Raw genomic sequence first — 26,706 nt, forward strand, 5'->3', positions numbered from 1 at the left:
CTGTGTTAGTATTCTTTTGGACAGTTTCCTGCTGGCTGGTGCAGCAAGAACACCAGCAGCAGCCCCTGGCAGCCACTCTCAGCCTGAAAGCAGCTCACGCTCAGACAGCGAGGGGTGGGCTGCATTTAAGCGCCGGGGCTACAAGAGCTGCGGGAGGAAGGAGGAGGGAAGCACAGCTGCACCGAGCAGAACGGGGAGAGGAGGAGAGGAAGATGAAGTGGACGGCGGCAAGTCTTGATAAGAGGAGAAACAGAGCTTGGCGTCAGGGTCTGTAGAATCAGTGTACCACTGACAGACAGTGAGGTGACTTGTTTCTCTCCCTCGTTCGAGCCCTGCCATCTCAAAACAAAAACACCCACGCACTCCCTCCATCTCCGCTCTCCCCTGACCCCAGAGCCTGCCCCCGCCTCCTCCTCCCCCTCTCGATTCTTTTCCCTCTCACTATACACAACACGCGGCAGCCAATCCGTTTAGGACCCGGCCTCCAATCGGAGACTGAGCCGAGTAACGCCCGCCCATTAGTGCACACCCACACAATACATACACAAATAGAGGAGTGAGTGAGAGAGAGAGAGAAAGTAATGAGGAAAGAGCGCACCAGTGCAACAGACAGAGAGAGAGAGAGAGAGAGAGAGGGGGAGTGAGAGAGGGTAGAGCCAGCAAGAGGGAGGGGTAAAACTAAGCACGATCACCCTCAAGACAGAGAGAAACAGGAAAGGAACCCAAGAACATTGAGCTGGTTGAAAAACAAAACACAATAACAAATGGACCCAGAGCAAGCAGATCAATGTTGTGGGAAATGCAGCAGAGAGCTGAAACCAAAGACAGGGAAGGAAGGAAAGTATATAAAAGCCCTTCATGATCAACAAGGAAATAAAAGACCCAGGCTGAAGAAGAGTGCTGCTGCCTGTGCAGACAAGATAGAGCAGGGTAAACAAAAACGTTTTCACCTCAAGCAAGCTCGGCACACTAAGAGCACCTCACCTTCCTCTTTTGCTCTCTTCCATCTTTAATCGCGTGTCTCCACTCGCTCAAAACAAACATTATATTATACTGCTAATAATTCTTTTTTATAAACCACTTATCAAAACAAGGTTACAAAGGGTTTTACATAAAACTGAAGAATAAAATATAATCGGAAACAGAAAAAAAAGAAAAAAAGAAAAGATACAAGCAGGAAAACGCACCTTGTTTTTCCTGCTTCCTGCTGCTGCTCGAGTCAGAGGGAGAAAAAAAAAAGAAAGAAAAGAAAAACCCTGCAGAAAGAATGTTGAGCTCACCAGAAGTGAGAGCAGAGCGCGTTGGTGGAGAACATAGTGGCGGGTACAGGTAAACCTGAACCAAAACATCAACTTCTTCAACACATGCATTCATCGTGCCCAACACTCCTCCCTCAAAAGGAAGAATGACAACAACAAAAAAAACTCCATAGTTGAGCTCCACCTACTCTCCAATGCTGCACAGCTGAGCACACAACATGTAATGGAAGTAATGCGAGAACATTTATCCCTGAAAAGACTGCAATACCCTGAAGCAATCAGGCACTGAAGCGAGTTTAAATAAAGCCAATCCCCATCGCCGACCCTCCACCCAAAGAGACGCAAAAAACATTCACCAAAAAGTTAAAGAGTAATGGAATACTGTTCATTTGAACTAGGTCAACAAGTGCATCCATTTTCTCTGGAGCTTGGAAGAGAGTATAGTGAGTGGGTGGTGAAATATGCAACCGTGTGTGTGTGTGTGTGTGTGTGTGTGTGTGTGTGTGTGTGTGTGTGTGTGTGTGTGTGTGTGTGTGTGTGTGTGTGTGTGTGTGTGTGGAACATGGGCCACTGTGCCTGAGCAAGCACATGGTGACTCCACAGGATCATACAATAGCAGTACTGTGCAGTCAGAGGGTCAGGAGGGATTTCCTGTCATGACGAGTAAGCACTACGGCCAACAGCAATATAATGAAATACGATATTTAGTCATGTGACCTGGGTATTAACTTCTCAACCTTTTACAACCTCTTTTACATAATCCTGTTAGGAACTCCCCTAAACAGTAACACACCGTAATATCTGTCAAAGCACCATGACTTTTACAAGAGGAAAAGTGACTGCATGATTGCCAATAGTTATGAGCTCATTACTAGCTGAACGTGTGCACTGGTCCTCCCAAAAACCACTGGCATTGAAGGCTTAACAGTGATAAATTATGCAACACTAGGCTTCAACTGATCTGGAACATTTCAAAACAGCAGTTATATAGGTTACTTTATGTAGGCCCGCTTGATACAAACCAGCCAAAGCAAGAGGGAAAGTAGGGCGCCATGACCTACATAATAAGACTAAGTATTCACCAACACACTCAGTGAAGTGCATATCCTGTTGAGACAAGTCCCTTGGACGTCCATGCCCTCACAACTTTGTGATGATCCGCAGTCTGTGTCAACTTCTGCCAGTACACATGCCCTCACTTGGTCATCCCGTCACTGACAGAACACAGCATAACAGCTGTACTCTCTCCTCCCAGCACGAGGCAGAACATAATCATGTGACTTTGACGGTGATTGATCGCAGATCGGTCACAACCATGCGATACTACAGGCCAATCAAAGCCAGCCGTAGGGCTGCTATTCATTATTTATCTCGCCACAACTCTAGTGTAACAACAACTGTTACTTTACTATGCAATTCTACTGTCACAAATAATCACTAGACCTAAGAATAAGTCTATTTTAATTAATGATGGATGGATGGAGGTTTCACAGCATCCTGTGTTGGAAAGAGCGGGCTTAGATCGGAAGGGATTTGTAAGGCTTGATTTATACTTTGCTGCGTGTGTGACACAGGAGTGCAATGAAGTATACATCAGGCTTAAAGTTGCCATAGTTGCTCTGCCAGGGCAGCAGATTTGTCTCCAGAAGGGGGCTCTCTTAGAACTCTCAGTGGGAGCCAAGGCTCTGCTGAGGCCTGTCCCCCCAGAGGAGCCTTATGGAGGCAGCTTTGGACTGCATAACCTGTGCATGCAACAGACATACACGCCAAGGAGGGAGGCAGAATCACAAAGCAAACTAATTTCCAACATATTCTGAAATAGTGCCAACGTCAGTGTCCTTTGGTACTCCTTTCAAGCAAATGTGAAAAGCGGTAAATGACAGATTCACAGAGTAACCCCCCTCACTCCACCTGTCCCTACAATCCTCTAGAGGCCTTGCTGTTCTGGGAAGCTGACTAGCACAATGACCCTCACGTGTCTTCACATTCAGTCATGTTTTGTACCTAGACCCATGATTCAGACTGATTTTGTGCATCAAATAGATTGGAATCATGAATTGTAGGTGAAAACATAAATATTCCTTTGCATTAGGTGTGTTTATGAGCAAAGAGATGGACCATTAATAAGCGTTCCCCAATGTTGAAGCAGCAGTGAAATCTAAATATTTATGGATCAATAGCAACGAAAACCAAGGCCCTATTGCACAACGGTCTGGTTGCTTTTATTGTATTTGAATGCCAATGTCTAATCAATGAATATAATTTAATTAGCTCTACATCAATCTAACGAAGTGACTTTCCAAACTAATTATGTTCCCTCCTCAAACTTAGAGAAACATTTATTTTACAGCAAACAAAGAATAGTAAACCATATACATCTTCAGTTATGACAGGTGTCTCCAAAATGCACTTAGCAAAAGTCACTACGTCACTTGATATTTCTGAGTACAGTGCGTGATGGGAGTGGAGAAAAAATCCAAGCTGGCTTCAAATCTCTGACTTACATTGAACAGGTTTGTCTTGTTTCTCTCGCAGAAAAGTCCTTGTGCTGGCATGTGCTTCAGCTGTTGCCATGGGACACTGCTTCCTAGCAACACATCTCGGGCCCACTGTAGGTTCTGTGGAGGGGGGAGGGGGTTACATAATTAAAGGAATACAATTTCAAAATATAGGTTAACAAAAAAAACGTTTTCCCGCTCATTCATTGAACAAGAATTGTCATATTAGAGCAAAGACAAACACCTATTTAAAACATAAATGACACCGCTGATAAGATCATGCAGACAGGGTAGAGACCTTTAGCAGCATATGACTCAGAAATCAGTGTCTACACCAGTTCTTTGTTTTAAATTACAGCCAGCTCACAACACGATGCATTTGGAGCTCTGCACCCCCGCCCGCATGGCAGAAAACATGAGATCACATGCTATCAGCTCTCTCCTTCCATTTCTCTAGTGAAAGCCAGCTACTACAGCTGTGGCAGATGAAGCAAATGTCCTGTGAACAAGAGGTCTGTGGACGCATTTTAGATGTAAGGGGGCGGGGGGGGGGGACACCTCAACAAGCACAGGTGTGTCACAGGGTCACTGCTATGGTACCTTACATTTATTTTCATCTTGGACTCAGAGAACTCCACTGGAAGTACCAATTTTAAAAAAAAGTGGAGAGCTGGTCATGTCTATCTTTTCCCAGGCAATAATATGTTTCTTTAAACAAAGGGGTGAAACACTACAACCAGGATACACTGGAGGATACTGAAGTCACTTCCTACATATCCTGACAGTGCTTTGAATATTAATACAATGACATTATATAAACACAAATATTTAATAGATTGGGTCTTTTGTTTGTTTTTGATGAAGGTTTGATGCCGAAACGCGTACGTTGTTGGCTGCTTTGGAGCATACCATGCCTAATTCATTTATATAAAGAAAGTGCCTTAAAAGGACTATTCCGTGAGTGCTGGTATTCTCTTACAGAGATTTATTATAAAGTTACTTTTCCAGACCGTGCACCTGGTAAGAAAGTGTAGTATATATGAAATGAGTTGGAGTCGTGCTCGCACCCTTGATTTGAAGATGTTACCGCCCTGAAGTTAATCAATTATACAATTGGGTGTCGTTTGTTTTCTTTGTTAACTCATTGACTGCCACAGACGAGTCAGTTGGCCCGATGTCCACAGTGCCAATGACGAGTATGTTTTCAGCGCTTTTCCACTAGATGGCGCTGTTCCCCAACCTATGAGCCACCATCTCAGGCTCAGTCACACAGAGATCTAGCAGATCACGTGATCGCAAGATTTACTCCTCCATTCACTTCCTGGTTAACATATTTGGGAAAACAACTATCCCGCCTCCTGTGCTTTACTATGCATTTTTGGCGACGCATGCTATTTTCAAAAAGCGGGGTCGCGATGACATTTATTTTTTTCGTTGCGGAAGCACAGTGAAACCCTCCATGATTAGCAACGATTGGGGGATCGATCGTACTGGAGATAAATATTCTGTGACTAGGTGAAAAGGTAAGGAAAACGAAAAAAATAGCTGGCAGTGGGTGATTTATTTATTTATTTATATCTGGCAGTGAATGAGTTAAATGTGCGCCTGTAAAACCCTCTGGGACTGTAACAGTGATATAAATACATTTGAGTTGAGTCTAATAGAGTAAGTGACTACTGCTACTGCTATGTCCTCCCTAACCTGGCGTTATTGAGTAAGGACAAGATGCAGTAAAAGTGCTCTACAAGCAGAATGCTGACAGAAGGACGCCACCACAGTAAAGCTCATCACAATCTCCCTGTGCCAAGTTGGCTGAGAGAGCACTGCGCTATCGCCCACGCACATCTCTGCCCACAGTGGCTTGTGTCCTAAACACACACACACACACATACACACACACACACACACACACACACACACACACACACACACACACACACACACACACACACACACACACACACAGTATCAGCACCTCATGTACGGTGCAGAAAAGCCCACAGGCAAATCCCCCCCCCCTCTCAAAAAAAAAACTACAACTACTAAATAGACCTGACAGCATTGTGATGTACGCAACACACAATAGAAGGTTATTGTGTCCGTCATGGAATAATAGGGATTGACACAGGGAAATAATGGCTCCATCTTCTGCAAATGTCAGCCTTAATGGCAGGAGCCACTGATGACAGGTGTGTGGCTCAGGTTCAGAGAGTGAGCCTGACCTGTGATAGGAACCGAGTAGAATGTGGTGTGGTGCCGCAATTTAGCAGGCTACTGCAATGCGTGGACTGACCTGATGGGCCTTGCTGCTGGAGTAGAAGAAGGCTAGCCGGTAGAGGCTTTTGTAATGCTGGGGGAAGCGGCCCAGGCAGAGGAACAGAGCACGGACACACATCTCCACCAGCATGCGCCTCTGGTCGCCCCGCTCCGCAGGCAGGGCCTTCGGGATCTCCACCACCTCAGGGGGCGCCTCCGGCTTCCTTTTCCCCTCGCTGGCCGGGGTCTGAGGGGTGGCCTGTTGGGAGGGACTCGGCTTCGGAGGGGTGACCATGACTGGTAGAGGAAGAGGACTCGGTTCAGTGGTGGTCTTGGCGGCTGCCGTTTCAACCAGTGGTGCAGACACGGCTACTACATCTTGGGTAGCTTTATCCTCCATCTGGGCGCCAGAAGCTCTGCCTCCTTCGTTGCTTTTCTCTCCATGAGAAGCTAATGCAAGATTCAAATACAAATTACACACCGTATATGATGCAACTATTATCTAATTACAAACACACATCCAACACAAAATGCACTATTGCCACACTTTTCTGCACCTGTGTCATCAGTTGCAGGCTGTCCTTCCTTCACAGGCGTGGTGTTTTCTGATGAAGAGGAGGAGCTGGGCTTCACACAGGCTGGTTTGTGGCCGCTGTCCTGGGAGCTAGCGGGGTCTGTGAAGGCATCTTGTGTGGAGTTGGAGTCAGAGAGCATCACCACCTCACTGTCCTGACTGCGCTCTGTCAGGGGGGAGGGGCACAAAACAACATAGGTCATGTGGCAAGCTGCCTGGCCATGTGGCCAGACCCATCCCTTTATCCCCTGGAATATCAAGGAGACCCTGGAGTTCAAGATGGGCAAGTCTTTTCAAATACAAAAAAATACGCACATCCTCGGTCTTTGGTGCTGAGCCAAAATGCAAAACAGCAGAATCATGGAAAACAAGAAAGGGGCTCGCAACTCACTTTAAAATGCTCTAATCTTTATCAAGTTATCAACTTGAAAAAGACGGTTAATGTTTTTGTTGCTGCTGTGAATAAAAATTGGAGTCCCCTTCTTGTTTTTCAAGTGTGACAACAGTGGTATCAGTCAATAAAGTTGGGAGGTTTTGAAATGAATAAACCGCAAAAAAGGGTATTTATTAAATATAGTATATAATTAAATATTCAAATCCGTTTTTGACACAGAATCAAATGTTTTATGTTTTATGGTCCATCAGGAGCCTGGATGGCTTGGTTCCAGGCTTAAAATAATTAACAAATATTTTCATAAATCTCTATGGGGAAAATGAATGGGCTTTCTATCTGTGGAACCACTGCTATGCTCCATAATGATTAAGTGGGTTGGGGGTGACTCTTTCTGTTCAAATGTGGACATCTTATATTTGATGCTGACACTTTAGCAAAGTTTAGATACTGTATTGGTGGGAGAATTGGGAGAAACCACTAAAACATCTATACATTAAGTGCAGTTAAGATCATTGATATGTTTAATATTGTTGTGCTAAGGCGACAAGCAAGATGAATGCTGTGTCTAGTTTACTGGATTATTTATGCAAATACTCTGTAAATGAAACTGTGACCAGGATAATTATAGTTAACTAAAAGGGAAAAACATATTTTGTTAACTGAAACTAAAATAATAATTAAAGACAATGCAAAACTAACTAAAACAAATTAGAATTGCACTGTGGTGCTCGCTATATCTGGTGGAACTGACTGGCTGACTGGAACTGACATGTTTCGTAAATCAAATCTGATGTCATGCATTCTTTCACCCCATCTTTGGCATCTTCTATAAATCAAGGTGTTCCTCATAATACCTGAAAAACTAAGACTAAATAAAAACGAAACTTGTGTATTGCACAAAATCATTGCTGCACTTTCTGTGCTAATAGATCTGTATTAAACTGCTGTTGTCATGTACTAGTTTTGGTGTTGTGTGGGCCTTTGTCAAAGTGCTGAATGCAGATTTATGGAGACAGATAATAAACAGAACTTTATAATATTGTCAAATAAAACAAAACAAACACTTAGAGAATTGCCAAAACTGAATTATGGGAAAAATTCATAGCAATTCATAGTAAGAGAAGTTCCACCTTTACAACAGTAACTACAACATTCTAATCATTTTATTAAAGCAAGGTGGTCTGATTTTATAAAGTGCCCAAAAGTAAAATGGCAGCATTCCTCTTAATTGCATTAGGCTACATTGTGCAGCCTCAGCAAGAAAGATCCTCTGCAGGCGACTGTAAATAACAGAATTAACAAGAGCACAACAGGGCTCTGCAGTTTCAGAGATAAATGATCTCATGGGAATATTCAAAAGATTCACAGTAAACTGAAATCCAATGAATATCACAAGAGACAGCGGAAAATATATGCCAAACATAAAGCATATAAAGCAAATAAGATATAAGTTACTCACTGGGGTTACAATAAATTATACAAACTTAAGGTAACTCAAGTGGGATTTCATTTAGCCTCAAAGTGATTTGTGCTTCCTATAGAAGTAAACGTACTTAAACTTAAGCAACATTTTTGTTGGATGGAATACATAGCCTCTTAGATTTTAGTGGGTATTAAGTGCAGTACCATTCAGGGAAGCCAGCCATATTGTAGACCTGGGCAGGCAGTAATCATGATCAAACTCTGGGGAGGCTGTTGAAGATACGGGGAGGTTTTAAAACATATTCAAGCCAAACTGTATCCTTTTTCTTTTTTGGCAATAATGTTTTTCCCTTTATTCCCATTTTATCTCCCAAATAAAGCAAAATCACAGTTTAGAAGTTTGGGTTGTGTAGACACTGTCCCATGATGTAAAACCAAATATTGGCGACATATCATCAATAATAGATATCGTCCTCTTGTTTTCTTTTGACGATTTTAGGATCTGAATCTGGATCCATGGAACCAGTCCGAATCTTCTTCCTAATTCAAATGGTAAAAGGAAGTTGACATTTGTATTTAAAAACAAACAAAAGATAAAACCGTGTCAGGTTTTGTAATGTTAAATTGTCAGAATCCGCTTGCATTTGTTTATGTACTAAAACAGCGACTTTGATACCCGTTTCACTCTGCAATGTAAGTCAATGGGGACAATATTTAGAATAATCGATTTCGAATCAACGGGGCAAGTATTGAAGCTATCTTCCCAATATTTGAAGTTGCATCATAGCAAGGCAACTACACAACCCAAACCTCTACCTAAGGTTGACCAATTCCCCATTTATTCTAGTCCCTTGTCACTGCCAACTCCTATAGTCGGTCCTAATAATAATAATAATAGCTTGAATTTATATACCGCCTTTCATGAACCCAAGGATGCTTTACATCAAAAACAATGAACAACCAACAAACAAACAACCAAACGAAACAACAACCAACTATTTGCCATAAGCCTGAGAGAATAGGTGTCTTTTCAAGGTAGCCTTAAAAGAATCCAGTGTTCGAGCATGGCGAATCCCTATTGGGAGAGAGTTCCACAGGGTGGGCGCTGCCACACTGAAGGCTCTGTCCCCCAAGGTTCGCTGTTTGTTTTGGGTACAGAGAGGAGGTCCAAGTCTGTGGACCGCAGGTTCCGTGATAGAGTCAGAGTATGGAGGCGGCCTGAGAGGTACTGTGGACTGTGGAGTCAGGGACGTTTCGACATTTGTAGGTGAGAAGGAGGAGTTTGTAATAGATGTGGAACTTAACAGGAAGCCAGTGCGATTATTTATGGGTAGGGGTGATGTGCTGCCAAGGTGAGAACTCTGGCGGTTACATTTTGGACATACTGGAGCCTATCCAGGTTATTTGTTTGGGAGCCCAAACAGGACGCCATTGCAGTAGTCCAGATGGGAGGTAACAAAAGCGTGAAAGAGGGTCTCAGCCACAGAGAGATGTTCTTGAGGTGGTAGAAGGCCGATTTGGTTATGGACTTGATATGTGACTGGTAGGAGAGGGTTGAGTCTAGAATAATGTCCAGGTTGAGGACTTCCAGGGATGGAGATATGGAGCTGCCATCCACATGGAGAACATCTCCAACCTTCTGGAGCAGTGCCTTGGGAGCCACAACCATGCGCTCTGTTTTTGAACTGTTTTGTTTGAGAAGGTTAGTGGTCATCCAGGCTTTTATTTCAGTGAGGCAGTTGACTAGGGACTGAGGGGGGGGCTGACTGGAAGGCGTGGTGCTCAGATACAGCTGAGTATCATCAGCATAGCAGTGAAAGCTTAGTCCATGGTGGCGAATAATCCGACCCAGGGGGAGCATGTATATGGTGAACAGTAGCGGACCAAGTACGGAACCTTACGGCATGCCGTGTTTGACTGGGGCTGGGTGTGATCTGGAAGCATTGATAGTGACTAACTGTCTGTTGGAGAGGTATGACAGGAACCAGGCGAGGGCTATGTCCGTGAGGCCAAGTAGGTGGAGAGGTGGAGAGGCGATCAAGGAGGATGGTGTGGGAGACTAAGGAGAGCACAGAGCATCACGTCTCTCCTCTGATATGTGCAACATCAAGGCTGCTTCTTTTTACCCTACAGCAAGGAGTTTCACGGAGGACGTAATTCATATGGAGGAACACGCTGTTCCATCTAGTTCTGCAACCAACTGAGCAGGTGCTCTGACCAACCTGTAGGGGTTGCTGGTGCAGCGACAGAGAACAACCCGCCTGGCTTCCTTCCTGCGAACACGGCCATATGAATTGGGTTCATATGGACAGCCAAGTCGTAGGCACCGCAGAGGATTCTACCCTCTAGTCTCTGCAGTGGTGGACAGGAACTTTATCCCTGTGCCACCTGAGAGCTGAATTGATTAAACAAGGGATATCACCTTTTATGTCTGTCCATAGTAAGGTGATTTCATGTTATATGGGACATAAAAGTGAGACAGCTGTAATTTGTAAAAATGATTTCATATCTGCAAAATCTGTCAATATCCTAAAGTGATCTTGCATTGTTGCTATAACACTTTTTGTTACTAAACAATGGTTTGGATTCAGTTCAGCTGCATTTAACATCATATTTCTCAATGATAAATCTGTTAATGGTAAGGATGCAAATTAACTATCATCAATCAATAGTTGATTCACCTCATCAATCGATGATCGATTAATTCATTGAGTAAGTGATTTTCCTGAGAACCTGAATTTACTAAACATATTGTCCTGAAAATACTGTTTAAATTAAACACCCTATAACCTGTCAATAAATGTCAACCAGAGGCGTCAGAAAACAATAGTGGATCTACAAGCTCACAACACAGTTGCGACACATTGTGAGCTTGTAGATCCACATTTTTTGCCATCTAATTTTTATTTATCGTATAATTTTTTTGGGGGGGTGGGGGGTGTTTGTAAATTCGGTGCTCAGTAAACTAAAGTTTTTACTCCCCATCGTAACTTATAACCCATTTCAGAATCAAACAAACACCATTCAGGAACAAAAAACTCAAATTACGTGACCATGGATGTGACAAATATTTTTCTCTTTCTAATGCTGGGTTTTAAAGTAATGCTAGGTAACTTTTTCAATAAAACTAAAGTTAAATTGTATATCTTTTGTGAGTGGCAAATGTTTCACAACACCCACTCCATGAATTTCACCCCCGAAAGCCTTTTATTTATATATTTTCTATTGAACGTTGTCGAGCATGACTTTCCCACGAAAATGACGTCATCTGGCCGGAAAATGGAAGCGGAAATGCACCGGTTTCCTGTTCGGCCAGGAACTACTGCACCGGTTTCCTGTTTGGCCAGGAACTACCGCGCTAATAACAAAAAGGAAACTCACGCTGATTTTAAGAGATTGTATGATTTGAAGAACGAAAAAAAAAACAGAAAAAGAAAACACAGCTCACGGTAACTAAAGCTCCACTGGCTAAGAGAAACGATCCACAGATCGTATAAAACAATTAAAAGAACGCTTTTTGAAACGCTTCCGTCTTCCGGTGAAAACGAATGGAATTCTGGGTAACGCAGTAATAAATGAACGGCCTGCAGTGACGGTAATGACCAGCAGAGGCTGCTAAAAATATATTTTTTGAAATCTGCACTGTATAACTTTAAGTAACACCGCTTTGATTTTTCACCGAGAGTAAAGACATCAAACTGTATGAATGAAGCATCAACTATATAAATAGTTTTGTTGCAAAATACTCGCCAGCAATTTCCGTATTGTTTATTCGTCACGCCACCCAGTGAGTAAAGAGCCTTTGAGTTAAATTAAGATTGTTTTTCTCTCCTACCAATGTTGGGTGTTTGCCGTCTACACTGAAGGTCAACAGGGAGTCATGTGCCCATCTAGGACTGCATGTTTGATGCAGATGGAGTGGTTCACACAGTAACTTGCGTAAGGCATAGGGGAATGTCTGTACATCTGTCATATACACCCACATTCTCATTTATAGGCTTTGGTTGCTCCATTGCCAGGCTATACCATTGTAAATGAGAATGTGTTCTTAACGACTGGTTGAATAAAATGTGCATCGTAAAATCCTGAGTGTTAATTCATCTCAGAGTGTATCTCAGAATGTACAAAGCCATTTGGTTACATTTGAATGAATTTCTGGCTTCTTTAAAGTATGACTTTTTAACATCCAAATGAGCTTCATTTGGCAACAGTGCTAACAAAAATTGCTGAAAAGAAATTGCATTTGCTGTCAGTGGAGCAGCTCCTGGACTTGCAACTTCATCAAGAAGTATTGCCTGTAAGCGCTAGGGTAGTGCAGTGGAAAAGTAGCTGCCCACCACCGGAGTCCAGGGGTTCGAATCCACCGTGGTGAATCCGGCTTTGTCAAGAGTCTATACGAACGCAATTGGCCCGTGATAGGGCCAATTGTTGCCGGGCGGGGAGGGTGATATTTGTCACTGCACGTACTCTTAAGGGCTGGCTCGGCACCTGTCAGCAGGTAGTGTTAGGCGGGAGGAGTAGGACAGAGGCTCTATGTCCTCCCGGTGGGGGCTTCTTACTGGCAGGTGAGCCAGTAGGATACAACAGCAGTGACAACACACAGAAATGTGTGTGGGGAGGAATCAATTGGTATAACGACTAAATGGGGGAGAAAAAGAGGTAAAAAAACACCCCAGCATTTTACCCCCTGCTTTTCTAATTCAAGCTCACAAATCAATAATTAAGAACATTATAGGTATATCATACAAATATGTCATATGTAAAAGTAAAGCGTCTGTATTGATTTGATAAATGCAAAGTTTCACGCCAATCAAATGGTGACATGTTTTGTGCCTGCATCAGGCTCTTCAAATTAGAACAGGCCTCGGACCACAAGGATACGACAGCCACCACCAAACCTGCACAGAAATCTATTTTCTGCCTTCAGAATCAGAAATGTGTGCCAATAAGGGGCCAGCTACATTCTTTCCAACATGGCATTTTCACATTAAGTGAGCATAATTAGAAAGGCAATAGTGGCAATCATATAGGACTGCACTCCACTCTTTAATTCAACCAACACCAAACCCAAATCAAATGTGGCCAGAAACACCATAACATTAAGTGATCCTTGAGAAAGGACTGAATTTGTTTAGCAGTAGAGGCAATCCCCCTGTTAGATCTACATGCATATATAATAAATGATAAAGCAGGTGGTAGAAGCAAGCAGGCAGAGAGGTAGCAGGCAGGTAGGTAGGTAGGTAGGAAGGAATCTGGAGAGGGTGACAAAACTGGCAACATGGGCAATATGGCTGCAATATTTATACATCCAAGTTAAACATGATTCAGAGTATGGGATGGGTGAACAATGTCTTCAGTTGCACTTTTATTCCATGGAAATGAATGAGCCAGGGCAAGATTTCCCCAAAGTGTTCCAGCATCTTTGTTTCAAGTTCAGTTTGTTCTAGTGCCCGTTATATTTTATTAGATTTAATTTCAACCAGCTTCAAGCTCGGTTATGATACAAATTGTGTCACTTCCTTCTTTGTCAGGGCCAAATCCTATAAAAAGGTTAATGAGCCCCTTGTGATTATGTTAAACAGGTATGAATCTCTACATTCAAAGAAGCAACATTTGTTTATCATCACTGATCCCCACGACAACTAGGGAAATAAAGTAGGGCCAAAGTTGGGGAAAGGGAAATCTGCCTTATCCCTTTATAAATGATTAATGACGCAATTAACCGATTTGAGTAACCATTATTTTAAACCTCACGGTTATATAACCATAGAGGCTCAGCAACAGTGAGTGTTTTTTACTGCATTTTCCATTTTTCACATGGGTCTGAAGGAGTCTAAAGGCTGCAGCATACTCCAGCCAAACGCAAATTGTGTTTGGCTACGATACCGTAGGTCAATAAGAACGAAAATATGTCAAGAACTTCGTCAGTGCCTTTTAGAACTTTGTATAGTAGTTCTTGCACCTACACAAATTTGTAACTAGCCGAGCAAAGATCTTAGCCAAACTTCATGTGTGATTGATCAGATGTCCAAGGTGGGCACGATTTATTTTGTTTTGTCTCTGCATGCTTCCTGTCCAAGGTTTGATTCTGCCAGCAGCAAAAGAAGTGATAGTTTTGAAGAGACGTTGGCTGAGGAGGTTAGGAGGAACTAGCCTTGTGAGCCAACCTCTTGGTGGCACAGGCAGCTCTAATAATCCCTCTATCGGTGACCATAAAGACAATGTGTTGCAATAAATGGCAAAATCTCCATGACAGATTTGCCAGCGCGTAGGACTGGAGATCCTGGTGAAACCACTGGTTCCAGTGCAGTACACAAAGCTTCAGTGGCTCGAGCGACGGAGCGAGCCACAGTGTTGCTAGGCAGATTGCTGAGTGGGATGGGTCTAGCGTTCAGAACACAGAACTGAACTTAGGAAGTATAAAATGTTTTTGTTCAGAACTTTGTTCCACATCGGCAAGCTCTGCCAGACGCCAAACAAAGTTCTTGTACTGTTGGGAATATAATGGAGCCTTAACCGTCTAGAACAGGGTCTGTGAGTCTGTCGCTAATCTCACAATCCACTGGACCGATCAGCCCCAATTTCTTGTGCACACTGCCAGTTGGCAAATATGTACCCCCCACTGTTTTTTTACTTTTTATATTTTGAAAAAGTTACTTTAATTTGGTGGAGGTCAAGGGGGCTCTAATCGGGCTGAAACCATGTGTCATGTGTCACAGATAATATGTCACGTCACAGGCCGGCCAAAAGAAGTCTGAGGTTCACATTGGAGCCACGCGGCTGTGGATCCCGAGATCCATGGATCCAGAGAGCCATGATGATTTGGTTTTCTAGTTTTCTTGTTACAATATTATTTTTGTTTCAAAATGCAGCAAATGTTAATATAAAAATAGACAACCTTCTCTACTCGGGTTCAAAAGAAATGTCAAAATAGAAATACTATTTTGTAATATACAGCAGTTGATCAGAAGAAAGGTCTGCAGTCTCTGATTCGGTTATGTTCAAAAAGGAAATACTGACATTTTGTATGTATGTATGTATTATTTGGCTAATGTATTATTTGTTTTGAAAAACAGCAACTGTTAAAAAATACAATGAATCCTAATTTATGAATGTTCATAATCCTAATTTATGAATGTTCATGTGATTTTATACATCTAGTGTTGTGGAATAAATGTACACGTAATAACCGTGAAACCGTGATCTTTCCATCAAAATCTACTATGATTAATTATGAGTCTTGTAGAATACAAACCATTTTTGGTTTGCTCTCAAGTTACAGTAGTTATTCTTTGACATGTTGCTGACATTCAATGTTGCTGCCATTCAATACCACTCCAAAGTTCACTAATGCTGTAATTTACTAAACAGATATGTGACTGTATGATAGACAGAGAATGTAAATGAGATGGAGTAATAGAGTAGATGATAAATATAAGTGAACGAGATTATTCCTTTCAATACACATTGAGGTCCTCAACTATGAAGTCTAACAGCCATAATGCAGATGCACTCATTTTCCATTTCTATGTTCAACGTATAATAAGGAATATACAATTCTCCATTCTACTAGGATTGTGCAGCACCTAAAAGAGTAGTAGTAGTAGCCTTAGCCTCTATTAAGCCTCTGAATTATTTGTCATGAAGGCTATGGCAAAAGTATAATTATTATAGCATGCTGGTACCATGAGAAAAATAAATAATTAGATTAAAGGGGAAGCTGATAGTCAACTTCAGCTTTTAAAAATACTGAAATACTGAGACGAACAAAGCTTAAGGTTAAATATACTGTAACTACTTTAGGGGTCAAATATTTAATTGAACAATCAATTAATTTATATAAATTAATGTATCTAATCAAATCTTTGTAATGAAAAAATCAGCTTAGTGATGCATCATGCCATTTACAATTACAACTACAAATATGTGACTGTATTTTTGTTCCATATTAAATGAAAATGTTTTTGACTGCTAGTAAAACTAATTAATCATTTATTAATTTTATGTTCTAAATTAATTGGTCTTTTAGGTTTTAAAAAAATAAGAAAATAACAGATTCATTGCTTATAACAAATAACCTTAGTTGCAGGCATAAACTGCTTTAAATGAATCTATATTTATGCCAACCAGTATGGTGGTAACATTACCTGTCAAATGTAATGACCCGGGTGTCAATCTTACAGCTTTGACATTGACAAACTATTACGCAGCAGTATTTCATGCCAATGTTGCTTCATAATAGCTCACATAAAGTTCTCTTGACTGTTGTAAATCTTTTTTACAACCAACTGGAGATTGGAGATCTGGAGATGCAAGGGAAGAGGGAAGGCAAGGAAAATAAGAATGGTAAACAGTAAAAGAAATGAATGCACTGGCACACCACACCACATCACGCACGCAGGCTCAGATGCTCTCTGCCAAACTTCTTCACACCCGTGTTTATGTCATTACTTCCGCTATTTTCAAGTGCAGCAAAGAAACAAATAATCAGTAGCCATATTGCCCATTTTACCGCATCCCAATCACCCAGTGTGCATAACAGGGAATCATTATTACTGAAACCAAAGCGATTAGCATGGTGATTAGCCTTCTGAGCACTCCCTATAATGGGCTTCCTGTCCCAGTGCAAAAAAGGGGGCAAACAAAGGGCCCATCCCCAGAGACTAGTGTCTAGGACTGGGACTGTACCATCAGCCTGCTGCTCCTCATGCTGCTGCTGCCACTGTTGCCGCCGGAGTGTTTTACGTTTGGCGTAATCGTGGTCGACCGGTGTGGAGATGTAAGGAGGGGATGTCAGACCTGGTGCGGCGTTGTGCGGGAGGGAGGCACCCATGATGGCAGCCGTGCAAACGGACGAACCGAGGGAGTCTTCGTCCAACACAGAAAGGGGCTTCTCCCTGGAATGAAAAGGTGGAGGGAAAGGGTCAGTATGGAGGCTTCAGCAACAGTTAAGGAATCTCGTTTCTTCTTGGGCAGGGGGTTAATATTTTCACATCTCACTTTTCATGCGACCTGGGCATGCTCGGCATGCTCTTCTCCTCCCCTCTGGCAAACGGCCCACAGGCCGCCTCCACCAGCTGGGTGAAAAACCCTTCATGGTCCAGGTCGGGTTCATTGGCTTCCAGGAGCTTCAGGATGGTGGCACTCATACGGAAATACAACTGGAAGGGAGGTGATGGAGACACGAGGGTTAGAGGTTTATATTCAACTTTAGTTTATTATACCTTCAGGGAAACTTTGCTGGTTGGGGAAACATTTACGATTTGACTTTTTAACATGCATCCACTCAAATCAAATAGAGCTAACGAGTAATAAAATAACAATCACTGGTTAATAAATAAATAGTTATGTTTTATTCAGTTTGAGTGTTTGCTTTATATTGGTGATATTTAATTATGTGCAACGGATGTTTTCATTTTGACCTAACAAACACTGAACCAGGTGATTGGGTTGAACGTGTACTAAATAGCACATGGTGTCCTGTTGAATAGGGAAGGAAACGTGAATCTCAATGAGTCCTGTTGGATAGGATAGCAAAGATAACGTGAATACAATCAGACCACCATGCACCACTGATCACACTGTTGAACCACAATATACAAGGACGGTACAGCAGCTTACCTCTAAGGCCTCCATCGCCAGATCAGGAGGATTGTGGTAGTGGATTTTCCGTGGGTACCTGGCTGCCTCTTCATGTAAATAGTGTGCAGCCTGTACAGAGACCAATAAGAGATCTCGTTACAACTTCCTCTGAAGGGCCCCCAGGGCTCCACAATATTAAACAAGAGGCTATAGCGTATAGGTGCAAAAGGTTTAAATAGATAATCAGGATTATTCTGCATAAAATTGAGAACACTATTATTTGTTATAGCTAATTAGTTTTAATCTTTTAATCTTTGTTGTGTTGTCCCCTGTATTGTCTTTTATATGGACCCATTAGAGTCTGAAATAAAGATTGATTGATTAGTCTCACTGACTTGGGAAATAAATATACGCTAACCGATTTTCGCATTTTACATTACTAGGGTGAATATTTTCAACCACAGCAGGAAGGCATTTTTAAATGAAATAAAATGTAAAAATTATACTTGACTTGATTAAAAATGGTAAAATTGTGGTATGCAATGCACACACACAATTATTTCAGACCTAAGGGGACTACAAAGACAACCCATGGAAAAAAAGATGAACTGGAGGGAGGTAAATACATTGAATATATACTGTAGCAGAGCTTCATGAGCTGACATCTGAGTTCACAGTGTTCCCAATGGCCCCCTCCTCCTCCTCATTTCCACCTCCTCCACTCTGCCGACCTCCACGAACCCTTCTTGTTCCGGTGGGCTCACTGCCCTCCACTGATCAACTCTGAACAGACCTCTCTCTCTCCATACATTGGTCTAACCCATTAAGACCTGAGGCCGATCCTACAAATGTCTTCTAAATCCTAACAGTTTTCTGAAAGATCTTATGTTGCTATATCAGTGGTTCTCAAATATCAGGGACCCTGGAAAATATATGTAATTGGCCGCTGACCGCCCATCTCAAAATATGTTCCACGGACCCCCAGAAGCAAAGATTTGAGTTAAAAAATGGTTCGCATTAAAAAAAAAATATATATATATATATATTCAAAGATTTGCACAAACCTTCACAATTTTCAAAAAACAGCAGATCTACAAGTTCATAGCGCGGTGTCAAGTGACGTGCTATGAGCTTGTATATCTGCTCTTTTTGAATAGCCAAAGAAATTTTAAATGACACCGATGCTTTCCCGGTTTCAATGGGCTAAGGTAGAAAACATCACGCAGGCTAGGAATGAGGGGGTAGGTGGGTTATGTAACCACTCATGGGGGATTTTCAAAGATTGCACGCAATCAACTCCACATCAACACGGTTGCTTATTTTATCTATTCGTGGCGTCTTCCTTGGCACTCGCCTTGATTATGTCTCATGCCAATCATGTGAACGACCAGTTCATATGACTAAATTAAGTTTCATGCTGAAGAAAAGATAACAGGTGGTTATCTGGCGAGCAGGGACTGTAGAGCCCCCTGCCAAGTACCTTTTTGTAGAGTTCTAGGTATTCCCGTGGAGGCTGCTTGCGTTTCTCTGCTATCTTTCCCATCATGTAGTTGATGAGCCACTCTTCTTCATCGTTGTCACCCTCACAACGAGAAGCCCCCTGGAAACACTGAGAGGCCGTCTCCAGCATGGAGTCTCTCCTTTCCTCCATCTGAAACAGTACACATACCGTAGTATATAGGTGCAGGCATATGCAGATACCCACACGCATGCATGGGCGGTTAGGCATGTGCGTGGACAACACGCAGAGAGACAGACACATATGCACAAGCACACTCACTCACAGACAGAGGAAGAGGGGCTATCAAGACTGATGTAGCTCAGGGGAACAGATCAATTTACTCAACAGTGAATTCTCATGTGGCATTACCAGAAGTGACAAGACATGACATTTAGCACACTAGGGAGGGAAAAGTGCCCACTGGGCCTGACAGTGGACACAAGAGGAGCTATGAAGAAATCTGCAGCCTGGCACAAAGTGCACGTCAGGTTACCTGTTTAACCACGTCTGGGGGCAGCTCGCTCCGCCACTGCTTGAGCTGCCGCGAGGCGAAGGAGTGCAGGGCATAGCACATAGTGCCGTACTCGATCCACAGAGACAGGTTGGAGCTGTCTATCTCCAGGGCCCTTTTGAAGCAGATGAGCACCGCTTGGGAGTGCTTCCAGATGGGTCCGTCGCTCTTCAGCTCGTTGGAGTTCAGCTTCTCCTGGATGCGGCTAGCCCTGGCCAGTGCCATGCCAGCCCAGGAGTCAAACCTGACCGAATACACATGATGTCAGTGGACAAATAGTATGTTCTGTGGATGCCGTGTGCATATGCATCTTCAAACGGAGTTAGTAGTTTTGCGTCAAAACTCAGACTAAAGATCAATTCCGTAATAATTATGGTAATATAAAAAAATGTCAAAAGACGAAAATATCCCTAGATGGTACTTATGTGATAAGCATTTCTCTGGGTGGTTCTAAAGCTACTTGCCTTTTGTTTGAGTGTCGTTTGTTTTTATGTAAAGCACCTTTGAGTTCAGAATCAGTCTGAAGGATACTGTAAAGCAGCTTTGAGTTCAGAATCAGTCTGAAGGATACCATACACATAAAACTTAATGTGCCACCACCAAGACTAATTCTGAAGCACGCAGAATTGTAAAACACAAGAAAACAGGCAGGACACACTTTGACAATACAGTTTTTTTGCTCATATTCTAACAGTTTGAACTGGTACAGAGACCATCGCTGATAATGCCAACCTGTTGGGACACACGCAGATATCATGCATGTAGAACTTGATGGCTTTGGACTGCTCCTTGTTCTTGAAGTGGTAGTCAGCCAGCAAGTAGTAGATCTCATTAATGATTGGAGGGGCTGTGGCACCACCCTCAGGAATACATGGAGTCTTAAAGAGAATAGGACAAAAACAAGGAAAATTAATGTCTATACACTTATCCTATCCTACTATAAAACAGAGAAAACTCTTTTTGCCTGTTTGTCCGCTCATCCTCCATTTGTCTCTATAGTGGATTGATCACTGAAATTACATATGGGCATTGACCATTAGCAGATTTTTTACTTTTCCCAAATCATCATCATCTTTGTCATGGGCTATGGGTGTGGTCGCAGTCCCAAGACTGCTCATCCCCGGGTATGGACTAATGACATATTAAATCACAAGACATTGTATTGTTTATAACCGCTATGCTTTCATGAACAGAGTCAAACATCACAACTGACGTTGAAAGACGTTGAAAGAGTTAAAATAAAAACACGAGCTGAATACAAGAGCATTATCTGATGCAACAAAGATTTACACTCCAGTTGCTGAACACACCAACCACTCTAATACTACTACTACAGAAAATACAGTGAAAGTTAGTCAACATCCACTCTATATCGATATACTCTATCTGACTCATTAGTGCTCTAAACCAGTGGTTCTCAAACTTTTTCATGTCAAGGACCCCCAAATTGACACTTATAAGCCCACGGACCCCCATTTGAAAAGATAAGAAAAGAAAGTTTGAAAAGACCCGAATTTATATTATAAAATCAATGTTCATTTAACTCTGAGAGTGTACAAATGGAACCAAATGGACCCTAACGGGTCCATTTGGTTCCATTTGTACACTCTCAGAGTTACAGAACCACAAGGGTCCATTTGCTTCCCATCAATCATTTAGCTGGGGACCCCCTGGAACCGCCTCAAGTACCCCTGGGGGTCCCCGTACCCCACTTTGAGAACCAATGCTCTAAACGACTTAAGCCTGATTTATACTTCATTGTACAACTGGTGTCGTGTGGTGAAAATAACCAATCTACAAGCTCACAACACATTGCGATGTGAGCGTGGTGAGCCTATAATGACATGCATCAAAATGGGGATAACATGCTGACCTTTGCGGTCATGCCCTCGATGTACGCTGCCACGTCGTCCATGGAGAGAGTAGGAGTGTCGCTGGGGGGCGCCATGCCAGAGAACCTCCTCAGAAGGTTGGCCAGGTCAGCAGACACCGTACTGGTCTTGTAACTGTCAAACTCAGGCAGCGTCTTTGGCTTAAAGTACTGCAGCATATTGAAAGCATTGCTCCACAGGAGCTCCACCTGCAGTTCGGACATGAGAGTTAATACTGAATACCACGGGCTGTAATGTTTATATCACAATCCATTTAATCAGTGTAGAAACACTGACACAGCAAAGAATGGCAGTAATGTGCTGCCGTGGTGATTAAGGTGAGAGTGCTAATGTGCACTATGAGTGCAGTGCCACACGATAGCATCGTGAAGCCTAGATTGTTCAACAGTATGCAACTGAATAAAAAAAGTGCTGTAATTGATATTCTTTGGTTTGGTTTAACCAAAAGCTCTATTTCTGATAGTAATCATTGCTATAGAGTGTTTGTTCAGTAACAGGTGTCTCCCAACTTTAATAAACAAAAAATACGTTTTCAGATGGGTCAGGAAAAATAATTCATTTATTAGCTTCGTTTTATAGTGTTCCAATTCCCCTTTACGAAGCCTACCGAACAGGTTGAGTGGAAATAAAAAGGAGGCACTAGATAGCATTTGTATGCATGTTTAAATTCTGCATACATTTTTTGGTACTCTGCTACAGCATGCATAGCACAATCCTCAGCGTCCAATTAACGTTGCGGGTTAAATTTACATGCTGAATGTAGCAGTGTGCAAACCCAGTGTTCATTTCTGTCTGATTTATTATTTATTTAAAGTAGGCAATTATTTTTTACCCCTTTTTTCTCCCCAATTTAGTCGTTATGTCAATTAATTTCTCCCCACACACATTTCTGTGTTGTCACTGCACAACACTCCCTGCTGACATGTGCCGCCCCAGCCCTCACGGGCCAATTGTGTTTGCATAGACGCCCGACAAAGCCGGATGCACCACGGTGGATTCCAATCTACAACCTCCCTGGTGGTGGGCAGGGCCTAAACCACTGTGCCACCCGAGCGCCTTTGTCTGATGCATTTTAAAGTAGATAATTAATCAAATTCAAGCGCCCTGGAAGTAAAGCAATTTGCTTATCCGTGTATTGACTTGTTATGAGACATTCTCAAACTCATATGACGCAGATGACCAACCAGTTAATTAAATTTGGCTAATTAAGTCAGCAAACCTTGTGCCAATCTGTTCATCATGCAATTACTGTGTTACACGACTTATACCTTGATGACTGGCGTTGTATCAACACCAGTCATCAAGGGATATCAACATTCAAATGTGGTGTTGACACTCACCTAGTGTTCAGATATGTGCACTACAGATGTGCACTATGTACACTAACGCACGTGACACGACACAACCACCAAGACATGAATAGGATGACATTTCTGTGTGTGTGTGTGTGTGTGTGTGTGTGTGTGTGTGTGTGTGTGTGACCTGTGGAGCAGAATGGTCCTCGAGGTAACGGGGCTTGCTCTTCTTACTGGGGTAGGCATACAGGCAGAAGAAGCATTGCTCCAAGGCCATCTCTAGCTCCTCTTTATACGGATGGGAGTCAGTGTTACTAGCGACTGCGGCTGCCAGTTCTTTTTCCAGAACACAGATCTGCATCAAACATATGTTATGTAGTCGTGTGAAACAAGTTTAGATGCTGAGCTCAAAGGATTTAATTTAAGGCATATGGTTGAAGGATTTTCAAATACTGTAGCGTGTCATAATTATCAACTATTTTCATGTATATATACACCTTTGTGACCAACTATCTATTAGGATAACGGTCTCCTCTACTGGCTTAGTAATGTTATTTGCCATAGAAAATAAGAGATAAGTCAATAAGTTTGAAGTCATAGCATAATGTTGAGGAGTTAGCATAATGTTTGACCTGCAACTTCATATTCCAGGATCACTTTAAATATTTGCTCAAGGTTTGGTACTTTCAAATTACAATATTCTCAAAACAACATTATTGTTCAAACTAATTTTATTGTTTAAAATATATTTTACTTGCAGTACTTTCACAAATGTGTAATACAAATACAAACTGCTCCGGGCTGTTTGATGTGGAGCCTACAGTGCCAAGCAGTTTTTTGTGTACATCGTAACAATGGCTAAAATACTAAATGACTGTCTTATAACATAACATATTATGACGGTAGAAGATGACATGTTATGATAACACTCACATAGAACTTGAGGAGTGTGCCATCCGAGTTGCAGCACCAGGAGCGCCGGCCCAGGTACTCATGAGCTGTATTCAGCAACATCAGAGAGGAAGGCAGCATGGGCGTGTCGGACTCATCTGAGGAGAAAAGGTCAAAACAATGCAGGCTTTGCAACACCAATATTTCAAGAATTGCCATTAGCTATTGCTATTAAATAATGACATTCACTTATGTCACCACTAGATGGTAGTCTTTAGCAGTAAACAAACAGTGGGACATTCGTTCTATCCAATTCTAGTTTGTGTGACCAACCACCATACCTTCTTCATCCCCTACGGATATGTGCTGTCGAAGCATACAGTCAAAAGCAGCCTCCTCGTGTTTGATGACACGATGCAGGATGATCCATGGCAGAACAGAGGAGAAACAAGGCTCCTTAGGATCATCAGGCATCACCATGCTGAGGTCAATCAGCTGGAGACAACACAACAGCACATTTAGAGAACCCGAGTAGCAATCACAGAATGCTCCAGTCACTCCTTGAGCCGCTTCCTTCATTTCACAGTTTTATGTAAGCACAGGCTAAATCAAACAGTCTAAAAATAACATTGATCACACATAACTTAACCGACCCCCGAAACTTACCGACCCCGCACTTAGGTCAATTTCTATACTTTTCCATCGTTCATTTATGCATGTTATTGTATATTGTTTTTTTTTGTATCTTGTGAGGATATTTGAGTCCTGGCTGTAATTTGGGATAGTCATGTATTCTACATGAACATATAACAGTTTTAAAAATGAATTTTTGGGGGGCTTTTTATGCCCTTTGTTATGGATAGGACAGTAGGCTGACAGGAAATGGGGAGAGAGTGACACACAGCAAAGGCTCACCTGGATGAGGTTGTTAGCCAGACGGGCCAAGCTGGAGAAGCGAGGGATATTGCCGAGAAGCTGCGGGTCCTCGGCGAAGCAGACCTCAATGCCAGTCAGTAGCTGTGTGACGGTGTTGACCCACTCCTCTTTGGCACATGGGGAGCTGGTCGGAGCAGAGTTGAGCTGCTGCAGGGTTTCGTTCAGGGCCACCTCGGTGCACTCCATACACTGCTGATAATCCTTCTGCTTCAACAGGGAGGTCTAAGGCCACACAGATGTGGTCGGAGAACAACTGATTAGTAGCTTATATCAACAGATGGACAATTTTCAATTACAGCAGCAGACGCACAGAGTTACTTGTGCGCTCCGCTGCAAGGTATTAACGCACTATAGGCTTAAGTGTGACAGTGTACAATGGTTTGTTAGCAAGACATTACAGAGCATTCATTGAATGCAAGCTGCGCCTTTAAACGTCCGATGAAAGAGGGCTAAATGGTGACATTACATGGCCATGTTCCAGTTGCAATTTCTGTTCACTGCTCAAAATAGACAGTGGGGACAGATCATGCATTAATTTGGAGATTCCATAACAGCAGCGCTGATCAATTAGGAGCATAAATAAATACATACCAGTATATGTATGACAACATGCCAATATCTTATGCTTATTAATGGTGGTATGGTGTGATTTTAAATCAGGTATTCAGTACATGATTCATTATGCAAACCTAGTATAATGTGTTGTCAAAGCTACATGCAGATGCAATCTCATTGTCACTGTCAAGCTTGCAGAATATCTTACCTGCAACAGCATTAACTGAGCAGGCCTTTCAGGTGCTGCGGTGACAAATTCAAGAGGTTTGCTTCTGCCGCCATAATTGAGGGTGGGCTGCAGCAGACGCACAACTGATTCAAAATCCCCAGACTCAAAGAGGCGCTGTATTTCCTCCAGAGACTGACAACGCTCAAGGGACTTCAGTCTCTTGTCAATCTGTCAATGGGAGAGAATAGATTTTCATGGAACCAGCAACAAAACAGAAAAGTTGCCATGGCTTCACTTGTGTTCTGCATTTTGTTTGCTGCAAGTACACTTGACAATATCTCTAATTCACATTGAGATCAAACTGCTAATGAGTCTCTCAGTACACATTGATGTGTGATAAGCCAAAACATAAAATCAGTAATGCTTAAAGTCTAGGAACTGTAAATATCGACACCAAATAATTTTCCGGTGAGGACACCAACCTCCTCCACTGAGATAGCTGCTTCTACTCGTAGATTGGGCAGATTGATAGTGTAATATTTCCCATCAGAGGTCTTTGGTTTGCTCTGCAGTAGACCTGTGCACACGTCATAGCTCTCCAGGGCCAGCTCCATATCCCCCTGAGAATGATAGGGAAAGTATTGAATTAATGGTTTATGTCAAGCACAGAGAATCCCACATGACCACAATTGAGGCACAGGCAGCATAGAGGTCTCACCTGAAGAGCCAAGAACCTTGCCTTGAGCCAGTAGACACGCACCATTACGTCTAGCCAGCTATCCTCAAAAATGTCCCTCTGGGTAGAACCTAAGGCCAGCAGCAGTAGATCTCCCTCAAAGTGCTGTCCAGGGAACTCTGTGTCAGCTGCATCGCTGCCCTGACCGGTGCCGTTCCTTCTTGGAGACACTAGAAAAGTAGATTAAAAAAGAAACTGACGTTTCAGACCATTATTCAGGATAGACGATGACAAT

General features: G+C 42.5%; 1 protein-coding gene across 6 annotated transcripts in view; it reads right to left on the reverse strand.

Annotated features, from left to right (window-relative positions):
- Positions 1-26,706, reverse strand: part of cabin1 (calcineurin binding protein 1) — a 63,800-nt gene that overhangs the window by 31,149 nt on the left and 5,945 nt on the right. For 2 of the 6 annotated variants that reach the window (XM_084055742.1, XM_084055741.1), the window contains exons 14-31: positions 26,454-26,641; positions 26,218-26,355; positions 25,775-25,963; positions 24,991-25,233; positions 24,417-24,570; positions 24,118-24,233; positions 23,372-23,539; positions 21,871-22,077; positions 20,730-20,875; positions 19,980-20,241; positions 19,466-19,636; positions 18,025-18,114; positions 17,404-17,564; positions 17,092-17,300; positions 8,608-8,673; positions 6,571-6,753; positions 6,051-6,463; positions 3,764-3,877 (exon numbers count right to left, since the gene is read on the reverse strand). In XM_084055742.1, the coding sequence (XP_083911868.1) occupies positions 3,764-3,877; positions 6,051-6,463; positions 6,571-6,753; positions 8,608-8,673; positions 17,092-17,300; positions 17,404-17,564; positions 18,025-18,114; positions 19,466-19,636; positions 19,980-20,241; positions 20,730-20,875; positions 21,871-22,077; positions 23,372-23,539; positions 24,118-24,233; positions 24,417-24,570; positions 24,991-25,233; positions 25,775-25,963; positions 26,218-26,355; positions 26,454-26,641 (3,218 nt within the window). The remainder of the gene's footprint in view (positions 1-3,763; positions 3,878-6,050; positions 6,464-6,570; positions 6,754-8,607; positions 8,674-17,091; positions 17,301-17,403; positions 17,565-18,024; positions 18,115-19,465; positions 19,637-19,979; positions 20,242-20,729; positions 20,876-21,870; positions 22,078-23,371; positions 23,540-24,117; positions 24,234-24,416; positions 24,571-24,990; positions 25,234-25,774; positions 25,964-26,217; positions 26,356-26,453; positions 26,642-26,706) is intronic. The other 4 variants (XM_084055746.1, XM_084055743.1, XM_084055744.1 and 1 more) reach the window with 3 other exon arrangements.

Source organism: Gymnoscopelus microlampas, assembly GCF_963454915.1.
Source record: "Gymnoscopelus microlampas genome assembly, chromosome: 4".
NCBI lineage: Eukaryota > Metazoa > Chordata > Actinopteri > Myctophiformes > Myctophidae > Gymnoscopelus > Gymnoscopelus microlampas.